Here is a 25,822-nt window from a genome sequence, read left to right as displayed (position 1 = left end):
CCAGGGATCAAAGAGTCGTATAAAATCGAACTGCATAAATCAGAAGATAAAACTAACTTGAGATGAAAATAAACAAAACAACCTCAAATTAAAACATAACACTAGCTAGCTAGTACCTTCAAGGTTGAGGAAGTAAAACAACGACATGGGGCCATTTTTGGTGATCAATGGAGTGGACACAAGCCCATTTCCTGATATGGTGGCTTCTTCCCCGAACCTTAGTTTAGTCGTAGTCTTTAGACCGTAAGGAGGCAGACAATCCGAGAATTTGCGACCTACTTTACCCATTTGTGAAACTAATTAAAGACAAATTCCTTTGACCAAGCCCAACAAGTCCTGCGTTGTTCTCGTTGTATAGTCCATTGTTGTTGTGTCCACAGCCAAATGCCGTCTTAGGAAACAAAACATTTCGGCCGAAACTAACTGATTCTGTGGCCAGTTCTCCCATTGTGTATGAGTCATCCCCATAAGGATAAAAATACGTTCACACATTGGCTGATGCACATCGAGGACACGTTTGGCCTGGCACGTAGTGACGGGGAAGAGCTTTACAAGGGAGTGATCGACATGACAGATACATATACGTGGAAGAATTTCTTGGATCAAAGAGCGGTGCCTTTTGGCTGTAGCACTGAGGTTGGGAGCAAGGCTTGCATTGGAACCAAATAAGGTCGCTTCCTGTGTCTCCAAGTGCCCATCTCTCTACGGGTGGAGTGCCAATAGATATCTTCATCAGGTAACTTGCATCGTTTGGGAGTATATCAGTTTCTACTGACTCAGCAATGGAAGACTGGCCAAAGCAATTCGCTCGAGACATGGAGCACACAGCGTTTTGAACTCGCTCCGAGTCGGTCATTGAGGAGTTGTAGAAGGGAGATAATGGTGAGTCACGATGAATGAGGTCGATGCTGAAACCTTTTGGGAGCTTATTATTTGTTGGAGAGACATTAATCGAAATGGCTGAGAGAAAGAGAATAATAAGAGTGAAAGAGAAAGAGAGGGAATGATGAGGAAGCATGTTTGAGGAATAATAGCAGGGATAAATCACAAACAAGATTTGATGAGCAAGGAAGGAGGTTTAGGCGCGTCCTTGTATAGAAAAGTTTGGGTTACAAATTGCACGTAAACGCCATCAATACCAACTTACAAGTCTGAACTAACTTCGATCATGATCACAGTAATAAGTATCACGATACTCATTAAATCTCAATTTTTTTAATTAAATATAAACAGCTGAGATTTAATTTGTTATTTTTTTAAAAAATGTTTTTTTACTAGGCAGATTATACAAAGTAAAGGTGATCTTTTAACGGCAAGTTTTTCTCAAAAAAAATATTTTTTATTTAAAATTATTAGTTAAAAATTTTAAATATCACCTACTAAAACTCTACCTTAATTATGTAGATTTCACCGCAGTGCAAATTTCATGGTATTCATCACCGTGATGAGTATCAAAACTGGTTTCGTTAATTTCTTTTAAGATAAAAGCAGCTTTGCTGAATTTGTTTTGTCATGATTGTCTTTATAATATTCTTTGCGTGCCCTCTTAACAATTATTTTTAATTAATATCTTTATTTAAAAAAGTACTTTTTGAATTATTATTTAATCATATAGATATCTTTCTTACATTGTTTTTTCTTATAGATATCCCTTAATTTTTTGGGCTCTCAAACTGTTAAACTCCTTTTTCTTTTTCAAATCAAAGCAATACCAAATGAGCTTTCGATATGTAGCTAGTGAGTTCGCCTACTGATTAGCGTGTACTTCTCTCTCTCGTCTTTAATATAAAACAAAATTAACTAATTTAAGTAGATTAAGAATGTTGGTTAAATTAGATAATATGATTTTTTTTTAAAAACACCCTAAACATCTTCCTTAATTTTCCTTTTTCCTCTTCTGTTTGTTATTGTTAGGAGAATATTAATGGGGTTAATTTGAAAAAAAAAAATTGATGAACGTGTGAAATAGGTTTTATATAAAGAACCAACATTAACTCCCTAATTAGCTTCTATATTAAGAACTGGGGGAGTATTTTATAATTAAACAGCCATACACTTGAGGATATATATTCAATTATTATTTTATATATTTTTCTCTAAATGTAATTGTTAGGTGAAAATAGACTTTGGATAGAAAGTCTACTAATTTTTTTAAAACGATTAATAAATAGATAAAAATATAAAATAAAGGAAATAGGATGAAAAATAAGAAAGGAAAAGGAGAGAAGAAGAGTGGGAAAAAGACGAAGTGGGCCTCGCATCAGATAATGGAAGGATGAGAAGGTACATCCTACAATCCTATCCATATTCTTTTTTCTTTGAGATATTTGGAGACCAAAAATTTTTTAAATATCGAGACTCAGTCAATTTCTTTTCTTAATGAATTTATTTCTAAATTCTCTTACTAGGGGCAAGGATGTATCTCAATAAAGAATAAAAAACTAGTTTAGATTATTCTGTTATTCATTCTAGCTTATTAGTTACGAATATATTTTAACTTCTATTAGTTATATTTATTTCTTGTGCGGTTAATGTTGATTTTATGGTTACCATTAAATTAAACATGTACGTAATCTCAATGAACTAGAAGGTACAGGAAGAATAAAGTAGATCTAAAAAATTAAATACAAATAGCTTGTCACTATAATTAATTGAAAAATCAATTCACATAATAGGCAGTAGTAACTTCTACGATGAAGACTTCAAGTGATTGTATTTTCTTCGGGTATATTTATTTATGGTGTTCTTAATGTTGATTTTATCGCCACCATCAAATAAAATATGTACAGGTAGTCTTAATGAACTAGGAGGTGAAGAAAGAAATTAGATTTAAAAAAGTAAATACAAATACGCAGTTTAATTGATTGAAAAGTCAACTCACGTCGTAGAAATCGGTAAATTATACAATGAAGGCTTCGGGTGATTATATTTTCTTTAGGTATATTTATTTCTTGTGTGCTTAATGTTGATCTTATAGCCACCACTAAAAAATATATTGGTGGCTAATTTTAAGGAACTTGGAGGTGAATAAGAATTTAGATATAGAGAAGTAAATAAAAGTATTGAGTTATTATAAAAATATTTAAAGTCATGATGAGATAATAGAAATTAGTACCCATTTTATAGTATAAATTACACTATAAAATGAGTCTTATATTTAGAAATAGAAGAGTAACTTATAAGATGAAGACTTTAAATGATTGCATTTCCTTCAAGTATATTTATTTCTTGTGTGCTTAATATTGATTTTATGGTCACCGTTAAATCAAATATCTAGGTAATTTTAACGAACCTGGAGGCGGAGAAAGAAATTAGAGTTGGAAAAGTAAATACAAGTACTAAGTTATTATAATTGATTGAAAAGTCAACTCATACGATGGAAAATTTTTTTATAATATTATTTTTTTCCCATTTTTTACATTATATAATTGAGCTTTCTATATAATTTTTTTTGTAATGGTTTTATTTTTAGAAGTCCAAAAGAAAACAAACATTATGACATAAAAAATATATCTAGTAAAATTTGTGGATAATTTATAGCTATTTAACCATCTTTTATAAATTTTTCTTCTTTTCAATCAATTATAGGATAAAAGACGATCTTGCATAAAATCTACTCAAATCTTTTATTATTTTTAATGCAGGAGACATAAAATTATTGAGAGAAGGAAATATTACAAATAAAAGATAAAATAAAAGGGGAGTAACAATTGCAATAAATATAATATATGTGTGTGCATGTAGATATATTAGGAGGATCAGAAGCGTGGAGTTATGTGAAGTAAGGCAAATCATCGTGATATAATATAATATATTATATTGAAAGACATATATAGATAAGAGGCGGTGGATTCAAGGGATTCAAGGGAGAGAAGATGCAAAACCATTATAAATAGGAACTGGGGATACGACGAATGGGGACAAAAAAGTGGCGAGTAGAGAGCAATGTTGAATCCATTCGTAAATCTCCGTTCCACTATGACAGCGGTGAGGAATTGGGACGAATAGACTAGAGGTAGCAAGCAAGTGTGGCGATTCTCTTTCTGGTGACAACAGAGGAGGATGTCTGACAGTGATTTCTCTGACAGCAGCAAGTTCTTTCTTTGAGATCGGCAGATTTGCTATCTCTTCTGTTCTTAGTCTTCCTTCGTTTTTCTGTTTGGACTGAATTTTTTTTATGAGTTTTATTTCAGTCATGTGTAGCTAATTTTCTTCTAGACTTAGAGTAGCTATGAACTTTTTTATGAATTAGACTTTGTTTTCATTTAATTAATTATGCTTGATGTTAATTTTGGTTGCTTAATCCTGGTTTGATATATGTTTGGCCACCATTAAATATGAGTTTGAGCATTAAGGTTAACCTTGATGAATGAAACCTTAATTAGGCTCTAGGCTTGACTAATATAGGATTAGACTTTTATTTGATTTGCGAGTAAGATAGAAATATACTTAGGAGCCCCATATAACTTATAAAGAGTGAAATTAATTTATACTATTAAGTATTTGAGTTAGACATAACCTTATTACTTAGGAAAGGGTTATAAGTGGATTGAAAGACACTTTTAGCGATAAATACTCTAGATTAACTAAATTAACATTGAGACTAATTAGTTAAATAAAAGCAAAAGTCTATGAAACTAGTAAGGGATTAGTAACTCTAGGTTGCCTTTAATATTAAATTTTTTCCTGTCTTTATTCTTTTTATCCGATCAACCATAATTCAGCTTGCTTAACTTTATTAACAATAGGACCTTTAATGCCTAACCACTATTTTGTCTGATTCTCCGTAAGAATGATACTCTATACTTACTCTTTATTAATTGATTGACGCGTGCACTTGTGTTATTGACAAGTTGTGTGCATCACTTATCATGCCTATAAGCTATTTTTTTCATCCCCTAAATGCTGCAACAACCAGGTTGTAAAAGAGATCTGAACTTATTATCCCTAGACACACCAAAAAAATTGTGACCAACCAAACCATTCAATCCTTTAATTATATAACGTGAAGAAAAGTATATGTAACAAAACAGTTGGAAGTGTTCAAGTGTGAATAGACAAGTAAAATAAGAAGATTTACAACACAAATGAGACTATTTGTAAGAAACATAAGATAATAATTTCACCTAGACACTTGTAAATTCACCTGTTGAATTCACACCTAGCTAGACATAAGATTTGTGTAGCAAATCTTCTTCTATCTCTTGGTCATTCACATTTGGATGCTCGTATTTGTTTTATTACATATATTTTTTTCTTTGTATTATACAATTAAATAGATTGGCTGGTTTGGTGGGTGTAACTTTTTTTTGGTGTACAAAGGGTCATAAGTTCAAATCGCCCTTGACTACCTTATTTGCATAAAATTCTTTGGTAACCTGAACTCTGGCAGCCAGCCACCAGAGGTCGGCAACCACCAGCACTCTAGTGGCCAATCACCAAAGGTCAAAGATTTGGCAACCGAAACTCTAACAATGATTGATTTTTTTTTTTTAACTTAAAAATTGAGCAACAGCACTCATGTCTTTTCACTCGTAAAATTTAATTTCATTTTGATCTAAGAGGGTGTAGTAAAATTCATAATGTTTTGGAATATTAGAAATTATCTTGCTGCAATATGGCCTATCTTAAATTTTTCCAATAAATTATCATAAAATAAAATTTATAGTTAGTAAAAAATGACCACAACTTTATAGTTAGTATAATTTTCATTCTCTTTTTTTATTAAAAATTCCAAAAAAAATAGTTTAGATTTATTTATTTATTTTCTCAGTTAGTTTTATAAAAAAAAATATTTTTTCAAACCCTTTCTTCTTTTATGTTTTTGTCACTTCGTTAACTTTGAAAGTAATAAAAAGTTCTTCAATAGACTAGACTTAGGTTGTGTTTTACTGTATAGTTTGATTAGAAAGGTTCAAATCACCACAACTTAATTCCAAATATCCAAGGAAGATGAATGTTCCACTCCATACATGAACTACATCCATCAGAAGATACTCTTTTTGTAGGTTAGGATCATTCTTGTAGTTAAATTAAAGATATCACCCTATAATTTCAACCCAAAAAAAAGAGATATCACCCTATAAAAATCACAGTTCAAAATCTCTCCTCTTTTTCCCTATTTCTTTTTTAACCATTGGATTAACAAATTTTAATGATTGAGATTTTAATTTTTATAGAATATTTATAAATAATTTTAAAATATTTAGGGCATTTGCAAACCATTAGAATTAAATTTTGATAGGGTTTGTAATTTATTATTTATTTATTAATATAATTTAATATTTTAATTATAGTTTTAAAAAGATTTAAATCTCAATCATTAAAATATTAATCTAATAGTTAAAAAAAGAAGAGGAGAGAAGAGGATGGAAAGGAGAGAGGAGATGTTTCAAACCGATAGTAGTAGATACCTTCATGTTATATAGTTTTCATTTAATTTAGCATCGTTTTTTTAGTGTTCTTTTATTAATTCAAAAGCTAACTATTAATAACAGACGCTCATCGGATACTTCTAACAACACGAAGAGTGTGTGTGTGTGTGTGTGTGTGTGTGTGTGTGTGTGTGTTGGGTTTACAGTGCCTATAGTTCGCTTGAGCTAGATCAGCCAAGGACATGATTCATCATTCAGCATATAACTATATCGATGAGACTTGAAGTCTCTACTGTTTAATTAGTACAGTCGCCGGGAGCAAAAGAAACTTTTCTCTGATCTACGTCAAAGTCAATCTGAGCCACGCTTTCATAAATGGAATTTCCATTTGTGGGAGACACTGCAAGGCACAGCACATCATTGGATACGAGAAGGAATAAGTGCTGAGGTTTTAAGGAAATGCTGGCCCCTGTAAAACGAACCTCAAAATTTGGAACATTCTCGATGAGTTAACATTGGTGTAACACAGATTGAATTGAGGGTTTTGCACTATCCACTGGCAGGCTCCAATGGCTTTCTTCACCGAAGTTTCAACCTGCCCGTAAATGCTTGATTGAAGAAGTGTCAATGTTGAATCACTCCGTCGCTTTGATCAATCTGCACTATCTGTTGACCGCAAAATAAAGATTCATATATAATATCACTACAACATCTCATACAAAATATTTAAAGCTTAAAGTGCAGAATTCTCCCACTTTATCGTATTTCAAGAATCATTTGAATTCGCAAATTCAAAACTTTAAAACGAAAATACGCAAAAATAATAATAATAATAATAATAATAATAACATTAATCTAAAAGTAAAACAGATATATACCTTCAAGGTTGAGGTTGTAAAAGGTGGGATGATTAGGATTTGGCGGTCATGGGAGAGGACACAACCCTATTTGCTGATATGTGGGCTTCTTCTCCAAATCTCAACTTAGTCGCAGCCTTTGCTTCGAAAGGAGCCAAACAATAGGAAAATCTGCGACCAATCCAATTACCAAGTTGTGAAATTAGGGACAAATTGAAGGACCATTACCGAGTCCAACAAGTCCTACCATGGGCCTATTGAACTTCCCAAGATTGTCATCTCCACATCCAAACACTGACTTAGGGAACTAAACAGATTGGCCATCCCTAGTAACAAAACTGATTGAATCTGTTGTCGAATCTCCCATCGTGTAGCCTGATCTCCATATAAATAAAAGTACAAACACCGAATTGAGTTTCCGCATCTATGTTGAAGCTGAGGGAGAAGAGCACAGTTTCTTGAGCCGCAAGACTCAGACTTGAACGTGAAAGATTTTGTGGGATCAAACAATCACATATCTTGAAGATAGCATTGGACAAGGTGACCATTAGACGACCCAAATGGGGTCGCTTCCTATATCTGCCACACTCCATCTTTTTGCAGGTGGGTTGCAAAGGAAGATCTTCATAAGATAGCTTCCATAGTCTGGGATATTTTATATACACACACATAACTGCTCGTATATTTTTTTATATGGATGTACAATTTTACTTTTTATTTATTATTGTGTTGACTTCGTTTAGGTAAGGTGTAATGTAAATTGAATAGGGATAAAGTCGAGAAGGTGTAGAATTTTAAATGAAAGTTAATAAAATTTAAGATTTTTCTTGATTTGTGTAAAACGTATTGAAAGTAACTTATAAATAGAACCGGAGAAGTATTTTACAACTCTTGGCTGCTTTATTCATATCACTCATCTGGACTATATATATATATAGGGAGAGAGACTCATGTAGCTAATTAATCACACTTCTTGTGTCCCAGTTATCATCAATCAAACTAATCCTTGGTAAGCGTGCATAAGGAAAATTAGACAAATGCCACACCTCTATATATAGACGCTCATGGCCACCTTTATAAGATTTCTCATAAGCCTGGTCCCTTCCCCATAAGTTGCCTCATAGTACATAGGTCCGTATTAAGACAATATATTATCCATCAAGTATAAATAATAAACTATATATGTATATTGTGGATTTGGGGTCCCCTCTGCTACCCTCTAATATTCTTCCATCTTCCAAATGCTATTTTTTGTTTCTTTTTATTATTATATTCTATAGATTTTGATATATTATCAGCAAAAAAATGGTGCAGTTTTTAGTTTTTCTATGATTTTTTAAAGAAAAAATTACTCGAAAATTGTGTAGTTTTTTTTAATTTATATATATAATTTTTAAGAAATCATAAAAAATTTTAAAACTACTGCACCATTTTTTACTCATAAGATATCAAAGTTTTACTCATTTTATATAAAATCTAATAATGAAAAGAAGCAAGAAAAAACATTTGGAAAGGAAGAAAAATTTAAGGAGCAGCAAATACCCTATATATTGCTTGTACGTACTTAAGAGTCTCTATTGTTTAGTACAATCGGCTCGAGCAACAGAAACTTTTTTCTGATCAAGATCATACCCCAAGTCAAAGTCAATCTGAGCTACGTTTCCGATTCCATAAATGGAATCTCCATCTGTTGGAGACATTGCGAGGCATATCACATCGTTGGATACGAGTAGGAGTAAGTGCTGAGGTTTTAAGGAAATGTTGGCTCCTTTAAAATGAACCTCAAAGTTTGGAACATTCTTGATAGAGTTGACATTGGTGTAACACAGATTTAATTGAGAGTTTTGCACTATCCACTGGTCGGCTCCAATGGCTTTCTTCACCAAAGTTTCAACCTGCTCATAGATGCTTGATCGAAGAAGTGTCAATGTCGTACCAGAATCAATTATTATGTTTCTGTTGCTTTCATCAATCTGTATTGTCTGTTGGCCAACGGTGATCCTTGTCAACGACCATTTTACATGGATAATTCAGCCCAAAATAAAGACTCATATATGATAGCACTGGAACGTTTCGTACAAAATATTTAAAGCTTAAAGCACTGAATTGTCCCATTTTATTATCCTATTTCAACAATCATTTGAATTTGCAAGTTCAAAATTTTAAAACGAAAATACACAAGAGAGAGCAACATTAGTCCGAAAGTAAAAACAGATATGTATACCTTTGAGATTGAGATAGTAAAAGGCGGGATTATTAGGATTCGTGATCATGGGAGCGAACACGACCCTATTTGCTGATATCTCAGCTTCCTCTCCAAATCTCAACTTAGTCGCAGCCTTTGCGTTGAAAGGAGGCAAACAGTAGGAAAATTGGCGACCAATCTGATTACCAAGTTGCGAAATTAGGTACAAGGGACCATTAGCCAGCCCAACGAGTCCTGCCATGCGCCTATTGAACTTTCCAAGATTGTTATGTCCACATCCAAACACTTAGGGAACGCAACAGATTGGCCATCACTAGTACCAAAACAAACTGAATCTGTAGCCAAATCTCCCACCGTGTAAGACTGATCTCCATATAAGTAAAGGTATACAAACACTGATTTGAGTTTCCGCATTTATGCTGACGCTGAGGAAGAAGAGCACAGTTTCTTGAGCCGCAAGACTCAGACTTGTAAGTGGAAGATTTTGTGGGATCAAACAATGAGACATCTTGATGGTAGCATTGAGGATAAGGTGAGCATTGGACCCAGATCAGGTCTCTTCCTGTGTCTGCAACACTCCATCTTTCTACAGGTGGGCTGCCAATGAAGATCTTCATAAGATTTCCATTGTTTGGGATTATATCAATTTGAGCCAGCTGCTCGCTTATTTCAGCTGCATTTTTGGAAGAAGATTGGCAAAAACGATTGACTCGAGCCACGGAACCCAACGCAGCGTTTTGAACTCCCAGTGGGTCATTGAGGAGTTGTACAAAGGTGACAATGGCGAGTCACGATGAATGAGATCGATGCTGAAACCTTTTGGGAGCTTATGTGTTGCAGTGACATTATTGATAATACTGCACATGGTTGAGAGATACAACGGGACAAGGCCCAGAAAGAGTGAAGAGTTATGCATGTTTGAAGATGAACAATATTATGGTGGAGAAACACAAAGGAGAATTGATGGGTGGAGAAGATGTTGGATGGCATGACTGAAAATTCCAACCTAGGCTCTCGCTTTCTCTCTTAAAATTTTGTGTTAACTCAACACCAACGAAAAAAAAGGAAATATAAAATTTTGTGAAGAAAATTGCAGTGAGTGGTCTTCAACCAGCTGTAGGCTGCCTCTTGAAAACGACAGCTTCATCCTCATTTTCGCTGCGCAACTCTACTCATAACACCTTCGCCAATTACCACAACACCTTCTTAAGCCAAGGTCTGGCCAAATTGAAGGAAGAAGCCAACGACAATTCCAGCTTTGTCGTTTTAGGCCTCTTCGACAGTTTCATGTCCATACTGAACCATCCCTCCACTTATAACATAAAGAACCCATTCAAGCCTTGTTGCGTTGGGATGGCCAGACAGTAAGATTGTGGAAGCGTGGACGACAAGACCCTGGCCAAGAAATACAGAGCGTGTGACGATCCTAAGTCGGCTTTTTTCTGGGATTTGGTGCATCCAATGCAAGCTGGTTCGCATGCCGTTTATAATAACTTGCGTTCCACCAATGCTCTTAAACAATTTCTTCAGTATACTAGCTAGCCTGATCTCTTTCCCTCGTACAAATCAAATTAATAACGTCGCAAGCCATATAAATAAGATCATACAGTAGCATTTTAAGCTTTCTTTGTTATATCATTTTTACATTTCATGTCATTATACTTGAGTCTTGATTATTTGCGACGTCAACCTAGTCAACCACCATTTCGCTTAATCCTTCACATGGCAAAATAAAGATTCATACATAATATCAATGCAATAATTTCTATTATGCATTCATGTCGTTTGGTTAGTACAGAATATTTAAAGCTTATTAATTTATACATGAAAAACGCGCGGCAACCTATTGTAACAGATACCGTTGAGATGGGCTCAAATGGAGGTGATCCAAATACAAGTGGGCAGCCCATTATATTGAGGAAGAGCCGAAGAGCCCGAAGAAAGACCTGGAAGCTCAGGGAATTGGACGATGCGGAAGATATTATATAACAGCCTGGGTTGTTAGTAGTGGGGTGTGCATGTATTCGGTTATTTCTTTTCTGACAGATTCTCTGCGTGTCTATCTCTCTCTCTCTCTCTCTTTCCCCCTTTGTTCCCACTGTAACTCTCGTTCTGCATGTCTGTGTAGCGACCGTGTTCATACTCGGAATTACCAGGACTGATTTCATCGGTTATAAATATATATCCAGAGTTGCATTCGTATTAACTGTGTATTATTAAGCTAACGTGACATTTGGTGCTTTCATTGAGAGTCGAATGGCAGAGGGTACACGGTTGAAGGAACTGCAAGCAGACGTAAAAAAAACAAATGAGTTTGTGGAAGACGCAAAGGAACGTTTAGACCGCATGGACCAACGATTTGATGCATTGGAAACAATGATGAAAGCCATGATGCAGTCGATGGAAAGTATGAAATCCGAATCCGCATCCTCGGGGTTCAAGGAGAAGGAGGCGTCACCAGGTGCTTACGGAGGCTACGTTCCGAACCTGCAGAAAACTATAAAAGTGGACTTCCCGCGGTTTGATGGCACCGATGCTCTTAACTGGATCTTCAAGGCTGAGCAATATTTTAAGTATTACGACATAGCCGATTCGCAACGACTGATGATTGCTTCTGTCCACTTTGATGGAGAGACTTTACCATGGTACCAGATGCTAGAAAAGACGGGCCGTATACTGAACTGGGAGACGCTTGCAAAAGCGGTAGAGATTCAGTATGGACCTACTCAATTTGATTGCCCCCGGTCTCAACTCTTTAAACTAACGCAACACGACGTGGGAGGCAAGCTGGAAGATTATAATCAGCGGTTTGTGGCCTTGGCAAACCGTACTGAGGAGATACCAGAATCGGCGTTGCTGGATTGTTACTTGGGAGGCTTGAAACCAGGATTGAAACAGGATGTGTTGGTTCAACGGCCCACCTCTGTTCTCAGTGCCATGGCTCTGGCTAGGCTCTTTGCAGAACCGACCTCGACAGGATTTTCAGTGCCCAGGCCTTCAGTTATACACAACAATACGTCGAAGACAATGACACCATACACAAGCGGCGGTCATAATGTCTCCACAACATCGTCAGGAGGAGGGAAGACAAATCTTCCCCCATTGCTGCCGACACCTAAAATGCCTCCGATTAAGAAAATGTCACCGGCGGAGATGCAGATTCGGCGTGAGAAGGGTTTATGCTATACTTGTGACGCCAAATTCACTCCCACGCACAAATGCCCAAACAAACAGCTCATGTTACTACAGAGCGAGGATGAACCGGAGGAACAAAATGACGAGACCCCTGAGACTATAGAAGCTGATGCCACGTTGCACCATCTATCACTTTACGCACTAAGAGGAACCAGAGGTCCGGCGACTATTTGCTTCCATGGAACTATTCAGGGTACCAGGGTGCAGGTTTTATTGGATGGGGGCAGCTCTGACAATTTCATCCATCCTCGTATAGTAACCCACCTCAAACTACCTGTGGAGGAAACGACTGAAATCAGAGTCTTGGGTGGTACTGGAGGAAAAATCCTGAAAAGCGCTGAAGAAGTATGCAATGTAGAAATACAGATCAATGGTCATATGATCTCCATGACATTATATGTGTTACCTATCACGGGAGTTGACGTGGTAATCGGGGCAGATTGGCTCGAAACATTGGGACCTCATATAGCTGACTATAGTACATACACCGTAAAGTTCCTCCAAGACGGGCAGTATATTTCATTAACAGGGTTCAGGGGACCAGCACTACTTCATGCTCAGTTACACCACTTGACCCGTATTCACCAGATGGATGCTATGGCGGCATGCTTCGTGCTCGAAAGTTTATTAGAGGATACAGCAACTGATAAAACAAGGGAGGACGTGCCGAAAGATTTAACTTTATTACTACAGCGGTTTGAGAAGGTCTTCGAGGTCCCACGGGGTTTACCCCCTTCGCGACACCACGAGCATCGAATTGAATTAGTAGCAGGCACAGGGCCAGTTCGGGTTCGGCCATACCGGTATCCGTTCAGTCAGAAAACAGAAATCGAAAATATGGTTTCTGAATTACTTAATGAAGGGTTGATACAAGCTAGCTCAAGTCCTTTCTCGGCCCCTGTGATTCTGGTGAAAAAAAAAGATGGAACATGGCGCTTTTGTGTCGATTATAGGGCCCTGAATGCTGTTACTATCAAAGACGCATTTCCAATGCCAACCGTGGATGAATTACTCGACGAACTTCATGGCTCTGTTTTTTACTCCAAGCTGGATCTCCGATCAGGATATCATCAAATCTTAATGAGGGAGGCGGATAGAGAAAAGACAGCTTTCAGGACACATCTCGGGTTGTATGAATGGCTTGTAATGCCATTTGGACTCACGAATGCACCGGCAACATTCCAAGCTCTGATGAATACCATCTTCCGACCTTTCCTTCGTCACTTTGTGTTGATTTTTTTCGATGACATATTGGTGTATAGTCCTACGTGGGAATTACATTTAATTCATTTAGAGAAGGTGCTTGAGACTCTGTGGCAGCATCAGTTGTTTGCAAAAAAAACGAAATGTACCTTCGGTCAACAGCGTGTGGAGTATCTCGGGTACATTGTAAACGGGAAGGGAGTAGAGGTGGATCCAGGTAAGTTGAAGGCGATCCAGGATTGGCCGATACCCGAGAACGTCAGTCAACTTAAGGGGTTTTTGGGCCTCAGTGGGTACTACCGTAGATTCATTCAACATTTCGCCCAGCGAGCTGGCCCACTAACACGTCTATTATGTAAGGACGGGTTTCGGTGGTCTTTAGAAGCCTAAACAGCTTTTGATGGACTCAAAGCAGCCTTGACTCAAGCTCCGGTGTTAGCCCTCCCTGATTTCTCCAAGCCTTTCGTGTTAGAAACGGATGCATCGGGCGTCGGGGTGGGTGCTACATTAAGTCAGCAAGACCACCCGATTGCGTTTTTCTCCAAGAAGCTCTCTCCTAGGATGCAGGCTCAGTCCGTTTATGTTCGTGAACTTCATGCTATCACGGAAGCCGTTGCTAAGTTCCGCCACTATCTACTGGGTCATCCTTTTGTCATCCGCACTGATCATGCTAGCTTGCGGCATCTTAATAATCAAACAATTCAGACGCCAGAGCAAGAGACCTGCCTCCCAAAGCTTTTGGGGTATCAATTTACAATTGAGTATAAACCCGGGAAGCATAACCAAGCTGCAGATGCCTTGTCCCGCAACTGCTATATGGCACTGTCTTCTGTGACCGATCCCTTCATCAATAGGGTCTATGTTGAAGTGCGCTCGTCTGCAGAAATTGCGACATTAAAAGAAAGAGTGGAACAGGGGTTGATCACTGAACCACAATACATAGTCAGACAGGGCGATCTTTTTTGGAACCAACGGCTAGTCATTCCCCGAGATAAACCGAACTTGATCCCTTTAATACTTACTGAGCTGCATTCATCTGTTATAGGCGGTCATGCAGGGTTTATGAGGACTTTTCACAGAGTTGCTCGACTGTTTTTTTGGAGGAATATGCGTGCGGATATTCGAGATTTTATTCGGCGATGTTCAGTTTGTCAACAAGCTAAAATCTCGAACCTTCATCCAGCAGGACTACTCAGTCCATTACCTATTCCGAACTGCATCTGGGAAGATATTGCTATGGATTTCATTATTGGGTTGCCGAAGATTAAGAAGTGTACTGTTATTCTGGTAGTAGTGGATCGTTTATCTAAGTATGGGCATTTCATAGGCCTTCCCGGTAATTTCTCCAGCACCCAGGTTGCAGAAGCATTCGTAGAGCACGTCGTCAAACTGCATGGCATCCCAAGGACAATAGTTTCGGACAGGGATAAAGTCTTCATGAGCGCTTTCTGGCGGCACCTTATGCGATTACAGGGGACCCAATTAAATTTTAGTTCTGCATACCATCCACAAACGGACGGTCAATCTGAGGCCCTCAACAAGTGTGTGGAAATGTATCTACGGTGCTTGGTCTATGACTACCCGAGAAAATGGCTTGCGTATCTTCCATGGGCAGAGCTGTGGTACAACACTTCATTCCATCACTCAACCAACATGACTCCTTTTAAGGTCGTATACGGTCGGGAACCGCCACCCCTGATCCGACACTCTTCTCTCGAAGATACACCCTTTGATGTTCACCGTGCATTAGAGCAACGCGATGAGTTGCTAGCTCAACTGAAGATCAACATCCTGCACGCTCAAGAACGAATGAAGCGTTATGCCGATGCTAAACGACGGGAAGTAGAATTCCAGGTTGATGACTGGGTATTAGTGAAGCTCCAACCGTACCGTCAACATTCAGTTGCCCTTCGTCGATATCAGAAGTTAGCATTGGTGTATTTTGGCCCGTTTCGAGTCGTTGAAAGGGTTGGCAGTGTCGCTTATCGTTTGGCACTACCAGACCACGCCAAGATACATCCTGTCTTTCATGTCTCTGTTCTCAAGAAGTTCCACGGGGAGGGTGACCCGACATCATACTTACCTCTTCCGCTATGTACTACTCCAGAAGGTCCCATTTGCCAACCTCTCACGATTCTAGATAACCGAATCATCCGACGAGGTCATAACGCTGTACGTCAATTTCTGGTGCAATGGGATGGATCTCTTGATGCAACGTGGGAAGACGATGAAACTCTCCGGTCATTATACCCCAACATGGACCTTGAGGACAAGGTCCCATTTAATGGGGGAGGTATTGTAACAGATACCGTTGAGATGGGCTCAAATGGAGGTGATCCAAATACAAGTGGGCAGCCCATTATATTGAGGAAGAGCCGAAGAGCCCGAAGAAAGACCTGGAAGCTCAGGGAATTGGACGATGCGGAAGATATTATATAACAGCCTGGGTTGTTAGTAGTGGGGTGTGCATGTATTCGGTTATTTCTTTTCTGACAGATTCTCTGCGTGTCTATCTCTCTCTCTCTCTCTCTTTCCCCCTTCGTTCCCACTGTAACTCTCGTTCTGCATGTCTGTGTAGCGACCGTGTTCATACTCGGAATTACCAGGACTGATTTCATCGGTTATAAATATATATCCAGAGTTGCATTCGTATTAACTGTGTATTATTAAGCTAACGTGACACCTATAAACTAAAATTTAAAAAAAAAACCACTTTCCATCCTTAATTAATATAAAACCTACTTAATTAATTTGGATAGATTAAAAAAATGACAATACTTACATTAAGTTTCTTATATTGATTATGTCAAGTTCTCCGATCACTTAGGATCATATGTCATATATATTTTTAAATATTAACATTTAATGGTGTTTAATTATAAACGAAAAAAGACACATAGTCATATATGATTAGAAAACTTGACATAATGAATATAAGAAACTTGATCTAAATTTTCCTTAAAAAATTAGTTAAATAAATTATTTGTCAAAAATATGTGTTCTTTTTACTTAATTAACGATATCACATTATAAAATGACAAGTATTACATACTCTTCTGTCTTGTCATTTAATTTAGTTACGGTTTTTAAGTCTTCTTTTATATTCTCAAATACTATTTCATAATTACAGACATTCTCACTTAGATACTTCCGAAAGCATGATACACATGCATACACACACACACACACAGGGGGGGGGTTTATAATGCGTATGTTTCACTTGAGCTATGTCGGTTAAGTGCATTATTCATCAAGCGTATAACTGTATTGTTGGTACTCGGTTTGGCTGAGAAGAAAATTAGAGAGAAAAGTTTTTATTCATAGTATTCTCTCCCCCTCTATATTTTCTTTCTATTATTTTTTTTTTTTGTCCATCCAAACCAAGTCATAGAATCTCTACTGTTTAGTACAATCGGCAGGAGCAAAAGAAACTTTTTTCCGATCAAGATCATGCTCCACCTCAAAATCAATCTGAGCCACATTTCCGTAAATGGGCGTTCCATCTGTAGGAAGCATTGCAAAGCATATAACATCGTTGGATATGCGACGGAAAAAGTTCTGAGGTTTTAAGGAAAGGTTGGCTCCTGTGAAATGAACCTCAAAATTTGGGAAATTCTGGATGGAGTTAGCATTTCTGTAACACAATTTGTAATGATTGTTCTGTACTATGAATTGGTTGGCTCCAATCGCTTGCTTCACCAAAGCTTCAATCTGCTCATAAAAGCTTGATGGAAGCATTGTCAATGTCGTCCCAGAATCAATAAATATGTTCCCATTGCTTTGACCTGTCCGCACTGTCTGTTTTCCAACAGTGATACCTATCAACGCCCATTTCACACAAACAATTTAGACCAGGGATCAAAGAGTCGTATAAAATCAATCTGCATAAATCCAAAGGATAAAACTAACTTGAGATGAAAATAAATGAAACAACCTCAAATTAAATAGCACTAGCTAGTACCTTCAAGGTTGAGGAAGTAAAACAACGACAAGGAACCATTTTTTGTGATCAGTGGAGTGGACACAAGCCCATTTCCTGATATGGTGGCTGCTTCCCCAAACCTTAGTTTAGTTGTGGTCTTTGGACTGTAAGGAGGCAGACAGTACGAGAATTTGTGACCTACTTTTCCCATTTGTGAAACTAAAGACAAGCTCCCTTGACCGAGCCCCACAAGTCCTGCGTCGTTCTCGTTGAATAGTCCATTGTCGTTGTGTCCACACCCAAATGCCGTCTTAGGAAACAAAACATTTCGGCCGAAACTAACTGATTCTGTGGCCAGTTCCCCCATTGTGTAGGAGTTATCCCTATAAGAATAAAAATAGGTACACACATTGGATGATCCACATCGAGGATAGGTTTGGCCTTGCACGTAGTGACGGGGCAGAGCGTTACAAGGGAGTGATCGACATGACAAAGACATATACGTGGAAGAATTTCTTGGATCAAAGAGCGGTGCCTTTTGGCCGTAGCACTGAGGTTGGGGACAAGGTTTGCATTGGAACCAAATAAGATCACTTCCTGTGTCTGCAACTGCCCATCTCTCTACGGGTGGAGTGCCAATAGATATCTTCATCAGGTAACTTCCATCGTCAGGGAGTATATCAGTTTCTACTGACTCAGCGATGGAAGACTGGCCAAAGCGATTGGCTCGAGAAATGGAGCGCAACACAGCGTTTTGAACTCTCTCCAAGTCGGTCATTGAGGAGTTGTAGAAGGGAGATAATGGTGAGTCACGATGAATGAGGTCGATGCTGAAACCTTTTGGGAGCTTATTATTTGTTGCAGAGACATTAATGGAAAAGGTTGAGAGAAAGAGAATAATAAGAGTGAAAGAGAAGAGAGGGAATGATGAGGAAACATGTTTGAGGAATAATGGTAGGGATAAATCACAAAGAAGATTTGATGAGCGTGGAAGGGGGTGGAGGTGCTTCCTTATATAGAAGAGTTTGAGTTGTTTGGGTTACAAATTGCACTTAATTGTGATTAATACCAACTTATAAGTCTGAACTAATTTTGATGCTCATCGTAGTATAAGCATGCTTATCAAATATCAACGGTTGAACTATGAACAACAGAGATTTAACTTTTTATTTTAAAAATATATTTTTTTAAAAGGCAGATGATACAAAGTAATGGTGATCTTTTAACGCTAAGTTTTTGTAAAAAATGATTTTTATTTAAAAATTATTAATTAAAAATTTTAAATGTAACGTGTTAAAACTATATTTGAATTATATAGATTTTACCGCAGTAACGAGTATTATGGTGTTTATCAATGTGTCCTATTAGAAGTTGTCAATTTTGTTTTAAAATTTTTTTAAATTTCTTTTAAGGCAAAAGCAGCTTTGCTCAATTTTTTTTTGTCATGATTGTCTTTATAATATTCTTTACTTGCCCTCTGAACAATTATTTTTAACTAATATCTTTAGTTAAAAGAGTACTTCTCGAATGATCATTTAATCAGATAAATATCTTTCTTACATTGTTTTTTTCTTATAGATATCCCTTAATTATTTCACTCCCAAACTGTTAAACTCCTTTTTCTCTTTTAAATCAAAGCAATACCAAATGAGCTTCATTATCGTCGCTAGTGAGTTTCACTACTGATTAGGGTGTACACCTTTTGTCATTAATATAAAACCTAACTAATTAATTTGAGTTAATTAAGAATGTTAGTTAAATTAGATAATATGATATATTTTTTCTAAAATTTTCAAAGTATTTTTCTTAATTCACTCCCTCCTTCTCCTACTTGATTATTATTGGAGGATATTAATAGGGTTAATTTGAAAAAAAAAATGATAAATATATGAAATAGGTTTTATATATAAGATTAATATTAACTTTCTAATTAACTCTTATATTAAGGACGAGAGGAGTATTTTATAATTAAACAGGTATACATTTTAGGATATATATTCAATTAATATTTTATTCACATTTAATTTATTTTATATATTTTTCTCTAAATGTAATTGTTAGTTGAAAATAGACTCTGGATAGAAAGTCTACTTATTTTGGTAAAAAAATTAATAAATAGATAAAATATAAAATAAAGGAAATAGGATAAAAAGAAAAAGAAAAGAAAGGAAAAGGAGAGAAGAAGAACTGGAAAAACACAGGGTGTATTTGGATTAGCACTAACAAAATTGACTTTTATTTAATCTGACTTTTGCAAACATGAGTTGGGGTAAAAGTCAATTAGTATAATGTAATTTATATTTGGATTAACTTTTATAAAAGTTAGCTTAATAAATTGAAACCTATTTGGATAAGTAATGAAAAAGTAAGTTCTAATGTAACATGATTAAAAAGGGTATATCATTTTCCTTCAAACTAATTTGTCTAACTTATAAATTGATTTGTAATCTAGTGATGTGTATAAATATTTTGAAGAGATCGGGTAACATATAATATAATTAAGTAATATTTAGCTTACTTAATCTCTTTAAGTCTTATATTAAGAACTTGAGATAATATATCATATATATATATATATATATATAATTTGATAAATTTTAAGAAAAACAATGAATGAAAAATAATTAAAGTACTACATGAAAAAATATCAAATTATTAGATCAAGATGGGACCCACTTAAATACCTTCATCTTTCTTTTTGATCTTTATTTACTTTCTCTCTCCACGTTGGCACGTGCAAAACCGCAACCAACTTTTCAGGCAGAAGTTGGTTGGACATAAAGTCAAACCAAATAACTAATTAACTCCAAAAAAGATCTAAAAGTCAGTTGTACAAATTCCTAAACACTTAGGTATCATTTGCTACGAAGCATTAAAAATGAGGAGTTGAGATTGGGATTGCAATTGAAAAAAATCATTAAAATAATACTTAGCATGAGTAATTGTTTGTTATATGGGATTAGGCAAACCCATAAAGGTGGGATTGGGGAATACCACTTCCCCCCATGGTATTTTCCAATCCCACATATATGGTTTTGGCTAATCTCATATATCAAACAATCTCTTATAGTAAATACTCTATTAATAGATTTTTTTTAGTTGTAATCTCAATCCTAATCCCTTATTTTCAATGCTTCCTATCAAACGTAACCTTAAAGCCATCAGCATTGATCCAAACATACCCGAAGTAGGCTGGACATCAGATAATGGAAGGATGAGAAGGCACATCCTACTATCTTCCTATCCATATTCTTTTTTCCTTTGAAATATTTGGAGACCAAGAATTTTTTGAATACCGAAACTGAATCAACTTCTTTTCTTAATGAATTTATTTCTAAATTCTCTGATTGGGGGGAAGGATGTATCTCAATTTAAAAAAAAAAGCTAGTTTAGATTATTTTGTTATTCACTCTAACTTATTAGTTATGAATATATTTTAACTTCTCTCAATTATATTTATTTCTTGTGTGCTTAATGTTGATTTTATGTTAACCATTAAATTAAATATGTGCGTAGTCTCAATGAACTAGAAGGTAAAGGAAGAATAAAGTAGATCTAAAAAATTAAATACAAATATTTTGTCACTATAATTAATTGAAAAATCAATTCACATAACAGAAAGTAGTGACTTATATGATGAAGACTTCAAGTGATTGTATTTTCTTGGGGTAAATTTATTTCTGGTGTGCTTAATGTTGATTTTATTGCCACCATCAAATCAAATATGTAAAGGTAGTCTTAATGAACTGCAAGTTGAAGAAAGAATTTAGAACTAGAGAAGTAAATACAAATATTTAGCCACTATAATTGATTGAAAAGTCAACTCAAATAATAGAAATTAGTAACTACTTATGCGATGAAGACTTCAAGTGATTTTATTTTCTTTAGGTAAATTTATTTCTTCTGTGCTTAATGTTAATTTTATGGCCACCATTAAATCAAATATATAGGTAATTTTAATGAATTAGGAGGTGAAGAAAGAAATTAGATTTAAAAAAGTAAATACAAATACGTACGTAGTTTAATTGATTGAAAAGTCAACTCAACGTCATAGAAATCTGTAAATTATATGATGAAGACTTCGAGTGATTGTATTTTCTTTAGGTATACTTATTTCTTGGGTGCTTAATGTTGATTTTATTGCCACCATTAAATCAAATACTCTTCTGATCCTATTTATAAGTCACTTCCATCATGTTTTATATAGATAAAAAAAATTTTAAATTTCATTAACTCTCATTTGAAATTTAATAATTTTTTAATTTTATGCTTATTTAATATATATTATACCTTATGTAAATAAAGTCAACACAATAATAAATAAAGAGTAAAATTATACATTCATACAAAAAATTTCTATCCGTGCCATATAAAGAGGACCACAAAATACTCCTTCCGTCCCTTTTTATAAGCAATATTAGATTCCATTAAATAGATCAAAAAATTAGTTAAAGACAATAAATAGGTAGAAATTAAAAGTTCTTTCTCCAAAATACCCTTATTTATGAGAGGAGTGGGAGGGTATGAGAAAGAGATCAAGAAAATTATTATAAAAAAGAGAATTATGAAAGAGAGAGAATGTGGTTGGAGAGAGATGATAATTTGGAAAATGAGATAATAAATATATTAGGTATTAAAATAAATAATTAATGGGGACAAAATAGAAAATTTTCTACAAAACTTTAAGACAACTCGTAAATGTTGCTTATATTTGGATACTATTTGGTATGAGGAAAATAGAGGAGAGGGGAGGGGACGGGAGGGGAGGTCTATTTAGGCACCGTTTGGGTGACACCCCAAACCATGATTTGGGTGATAAGTAGGAGTGGAAACAGGCCAGGCGGCCTGTCAGGGGCCTACAGCCTGGCCTGTATTTGGCCTGGCCTGGCCTGGCCTGTTTTTCAAAAGAGACAGGCTCAGGCCTGTTTGAAGGCCTGTTTAAGTTAATAGGCTAGGCTTAGGCTCTCTAAAAGGCCTGTTAAGCCTGTTAGGCCGGCCTGAGCCTGTTAGAAACTTATAATTATAATATATAAAAAAATTAGTTAATGGTATTGTTAATGTGTACTTTTAATTTATTTTTTTAATTTTAATATATAGTTAATAGCTTAGTTCTTCCTTAGATTTTGAAGTTTATTTGACAAGTAAAGATAAAAATATAATTTAAAATAAAAATATCAATAAATAATATGATCTTTAAATCTTAAAAATATAAACAAAATAGGAAAGAAAATTTTTGTTCCAAGAATGATAGATTAATTAATTTATGTATTATATTAATTAAATTATGATACTCTCTTTATTCATTGTAAAATTAATAGTTTTTTTTATTTATTTGTCTTAATTTTTTTGGTACTTAAACATAGTTTTGTCCCAAATTTTAACATATAATTTGAATTAGTTTTCAATAATATCCTTATAAATTGTAATTAAAATTTAAAACAGTACATATGATACTAAAATTTAAATAAAAGACAAAACTAAAAAAATTAATTATTATGTATACTTTTTTTATTTTAGCTTTTTTCTAAAAAGAAATATTGTAATTTGAATTTTTAAAAAAAACAGGCTTTTAACAGGCTTCAGGCCAGGCTCAGGCTGAAAAATAAGCCTGTAACATGCCACAGGCCAGGCTCAGGCCTATAGGCTACAAAACAGGCCTGGCCTGTTAAGAGTAAAGCCTGGCCTGGCCTGGCCTGTTTCCACCCTTAGTGATAAGTCACCCAAACACCCACCCAATTTGCACAAACCATGGTTTTTGAAAAAACAAAAATTTTTTGCTTTTGGAGAAAAAAGGGAGAGTGTGAGAGCCTATAGGATATGTATCTTGTTATTTTTTTATAAACATATTTAATCTTATATTTTATAAATATATATACATATTAATTATTTATTAATGATATTGTCTTATGTATTATTAATTATGTTAATAAAAAATATATTATTAACAATTTTATTCCTTCAAATTAAAATATATAATAAAATCTATTTTTTCTGTAATTATCATATTAACTTTTGTCTTTTTTTTAGTAATTTGTATATATAAAAAGTGCTTCTGATAATAACTATCCAAATACTCTCACTTCTCAAAATCACTTTTTCATAAAATCTATTCTTTCCAGAATTTATTCTTCTCAGAACTATTTTTCAGAATCACTTTTTCAAACCATGGTTTGGTTTCATCCAAACAAACCCTTAAAAAGTTACAAAAGTGGGGTTTTGAAATTTTAATAAAGAAAAGAAGTAATACAAAAAAGTAATAAAATTAATTAAAACCTTTTAACCCCACTTTTTAATTTTTTTTTTAAATCGAGCTTGTTAAAATTTTCTCTCCCCTCCCCTCCTCTCATTTTCCCTCACACCAAATAGATCCTTAAGAACAAGAGGAAAATAATAGTTATTGCTTATAAAAAAGATGGAGGGAGTATTTTCTTTCTTTACTCTATAAATAAGACCAGGTGAGTATATAGATAGTTTTAATGAACTAGGATGTGAATAAAGAAATTAGATTTAGAAAATATAAACACAAATGCGTAGTCTAATTGATTAAAAAGTCAACTCACACAATAGAAATTAGTAAATTATACGATGAAGATTGAGTGATTATATTTTTTTTCAGGTATATTTATTTCTTGTGTGCTTAATGTTGATTTTATAGCCACCACTAAATCAAATATATAGGTAGCTAGTTTTAAGAAACTACGAGGTGAATAAAGAATTTAGATCTAGAGAATATAAATAGAAGTATTTACTCATAATAAAAATGATTCAAAGGCAACTGATGAGATAATAGAAGTTAGTTTTTCTGCTGTTCTAAATGTAAAACCCATTTTATAATATAAATTATATTACAAAATGAGTCTTATATTTAGAAACAGGAAAGTAACTTATAAGATGAAGACTTTAAATGATTGTATTTTCTTTAAGTATATTTATTTCTTGTGTGCTTAATGTTGATTTTATGGTCACCATTAAAAAGTCAACTCACATGATAGAAATTAGCACCTTAAAACTTCAAGTAGTTAATGTATTTTCTTGAAGTATATTTATTAGTAACTAATGCCATCAGAAGTAGAGGTGTTCAACTTGTCCCGTCTCGGCATCTTGTCTCAATCTCGATCAATTTCAGATCAGAAAAAAAAAATTTCAAGATGGGACGGAATGCAGTTCGGATATTTTTAAAAGAAAGTTATTTATTAATAATTATTATTAAATTATTCAAGTTACTTATTAATAATAATTATTTTTTATAGTGATTTTCAGTTCTTAAGTTGTAGTGTTATCTTAACAAAATCTCATTCCTCAATAAAATAATTCATAAAGTTATTATACAATGTTTCTTTTATGGTTTTTTTTTACAGTATTATTTCTACACCTTTTTACATTATATAATTGACCTTTCTTTTTTTTCTTTTTTTCGATAAATAAGGGTACAATCAGAAACTAGCTAACAGAATCGGCATTGTGCAAAATAAACGCTACATTCGTCTTCAGCAAGGCGGCCACTCTGTCAGGAGGAACAGAAAGAACACAGAAATCAGTCAACATGGCCTAAGCTTCAGCGGCCAAGGCGTCAGCAGCCTTATTCATCTCTCTATTGCAGAAAACCAGACCAACTTCCCATTCCCTTGCAATCATCCGCTGTACTTCCACAATAACACCGTAGTCCGGATGATCACAAGGTATCTCAAACTAGATTGTGCGAACCAGATCACAACAGTCATTCTCAAGAATGATTTTCTTCAAATTCATGTCCCAAGCTAGCTTCAATCCCTAAAGAGCACCCCAAGCTTTTGCCATGAGGACTGAACCATAACCAGCCTTATACATAAAGCCCCTCAAGAACTCTCTGGTATGGTCTGCACCCGACACGGATGGGCATAGCTTGTTGCTTCTGTGATACGGTCGGAGAGCCCCAAGAAAGACACGCTCTAGTGCACGCAAGAATAGCATCAGTGCTATATTCTTGAATACACGACCATTCCGATTCAACCAATGTTTTCTTCCACGAATTGCAAACCACCACTTGAACTCATAGCCCTCCACCAAGGCACGTTGAGACAAGCTC

The 25,822-nt window shown here is 35.1% G+C and overlaps 1 protein-coding gene across 1 annotated transcript; it reads right to left on the bottom strand.

The window, feature by feature from the left end:
- Positions 1-17,231: 17,231 nt before the first annotated feature.
- On the bottom strand, positions 17,232-18,535 carry LOC114743497 (aspartic proteinase CDR1-like). The gene is made up of 2 exons (XM_028931711.1): positions 17,797-18,535; positions 17,232-17,653 (listed from the first exon to the last, which is right to left on the bottom strand). The coding sequence occupies exons 1-2, from the start codon at positions 18,533-18,535 to the stop codon at positions 17,232-17,234; spliced, it is 1,161 nt and encodes a 386-aa protein (XP_028787544.1).
- Between the last annotated feature and the right edge of the window lie 7,287 nt (positions 18,536-25,822).

The sequence above is a fragment of the Neltuma alba genome, unplaced genomic scaffold, assembly GCF_004799145.2.
Source record: "Neltuma alba isolate B1F8T4 unplaced genomic scaffold, ASM479914v2 tig00000643_pilon, whole genome shotgun sequence".
NCBI classification, from domain to species: Eukaryota; Viridiplantae; Streptophyta; class Magnoliopsida; order Fabales; family Fabaceae; genus Neltuma; species Neltuma alba.
Note: the sequence above shows the minus strand (reverse complement) of the source record. Positions and strands in the feature narration are given on the sequence as shown.

What these genes read in the sequence shown, in the direction of transcription:
- LOC114743497 (XM_028931711.1), bottom strand. Translation starts at nt 18,535, where the DNA reads ATGACCGACTTGGAGAGAGTTCAAAACGCTGTGTTGCGCTCCATTTCT. An exon ending in TTACTTCCTCAACCTTGAAG is followed by an intron (nt 17,654 to 17,796) that starts GTACTAGCTAGT and finishes GGGCGTTGATAG; the next exon opens with GTATCACTGTTGGAAAACAG.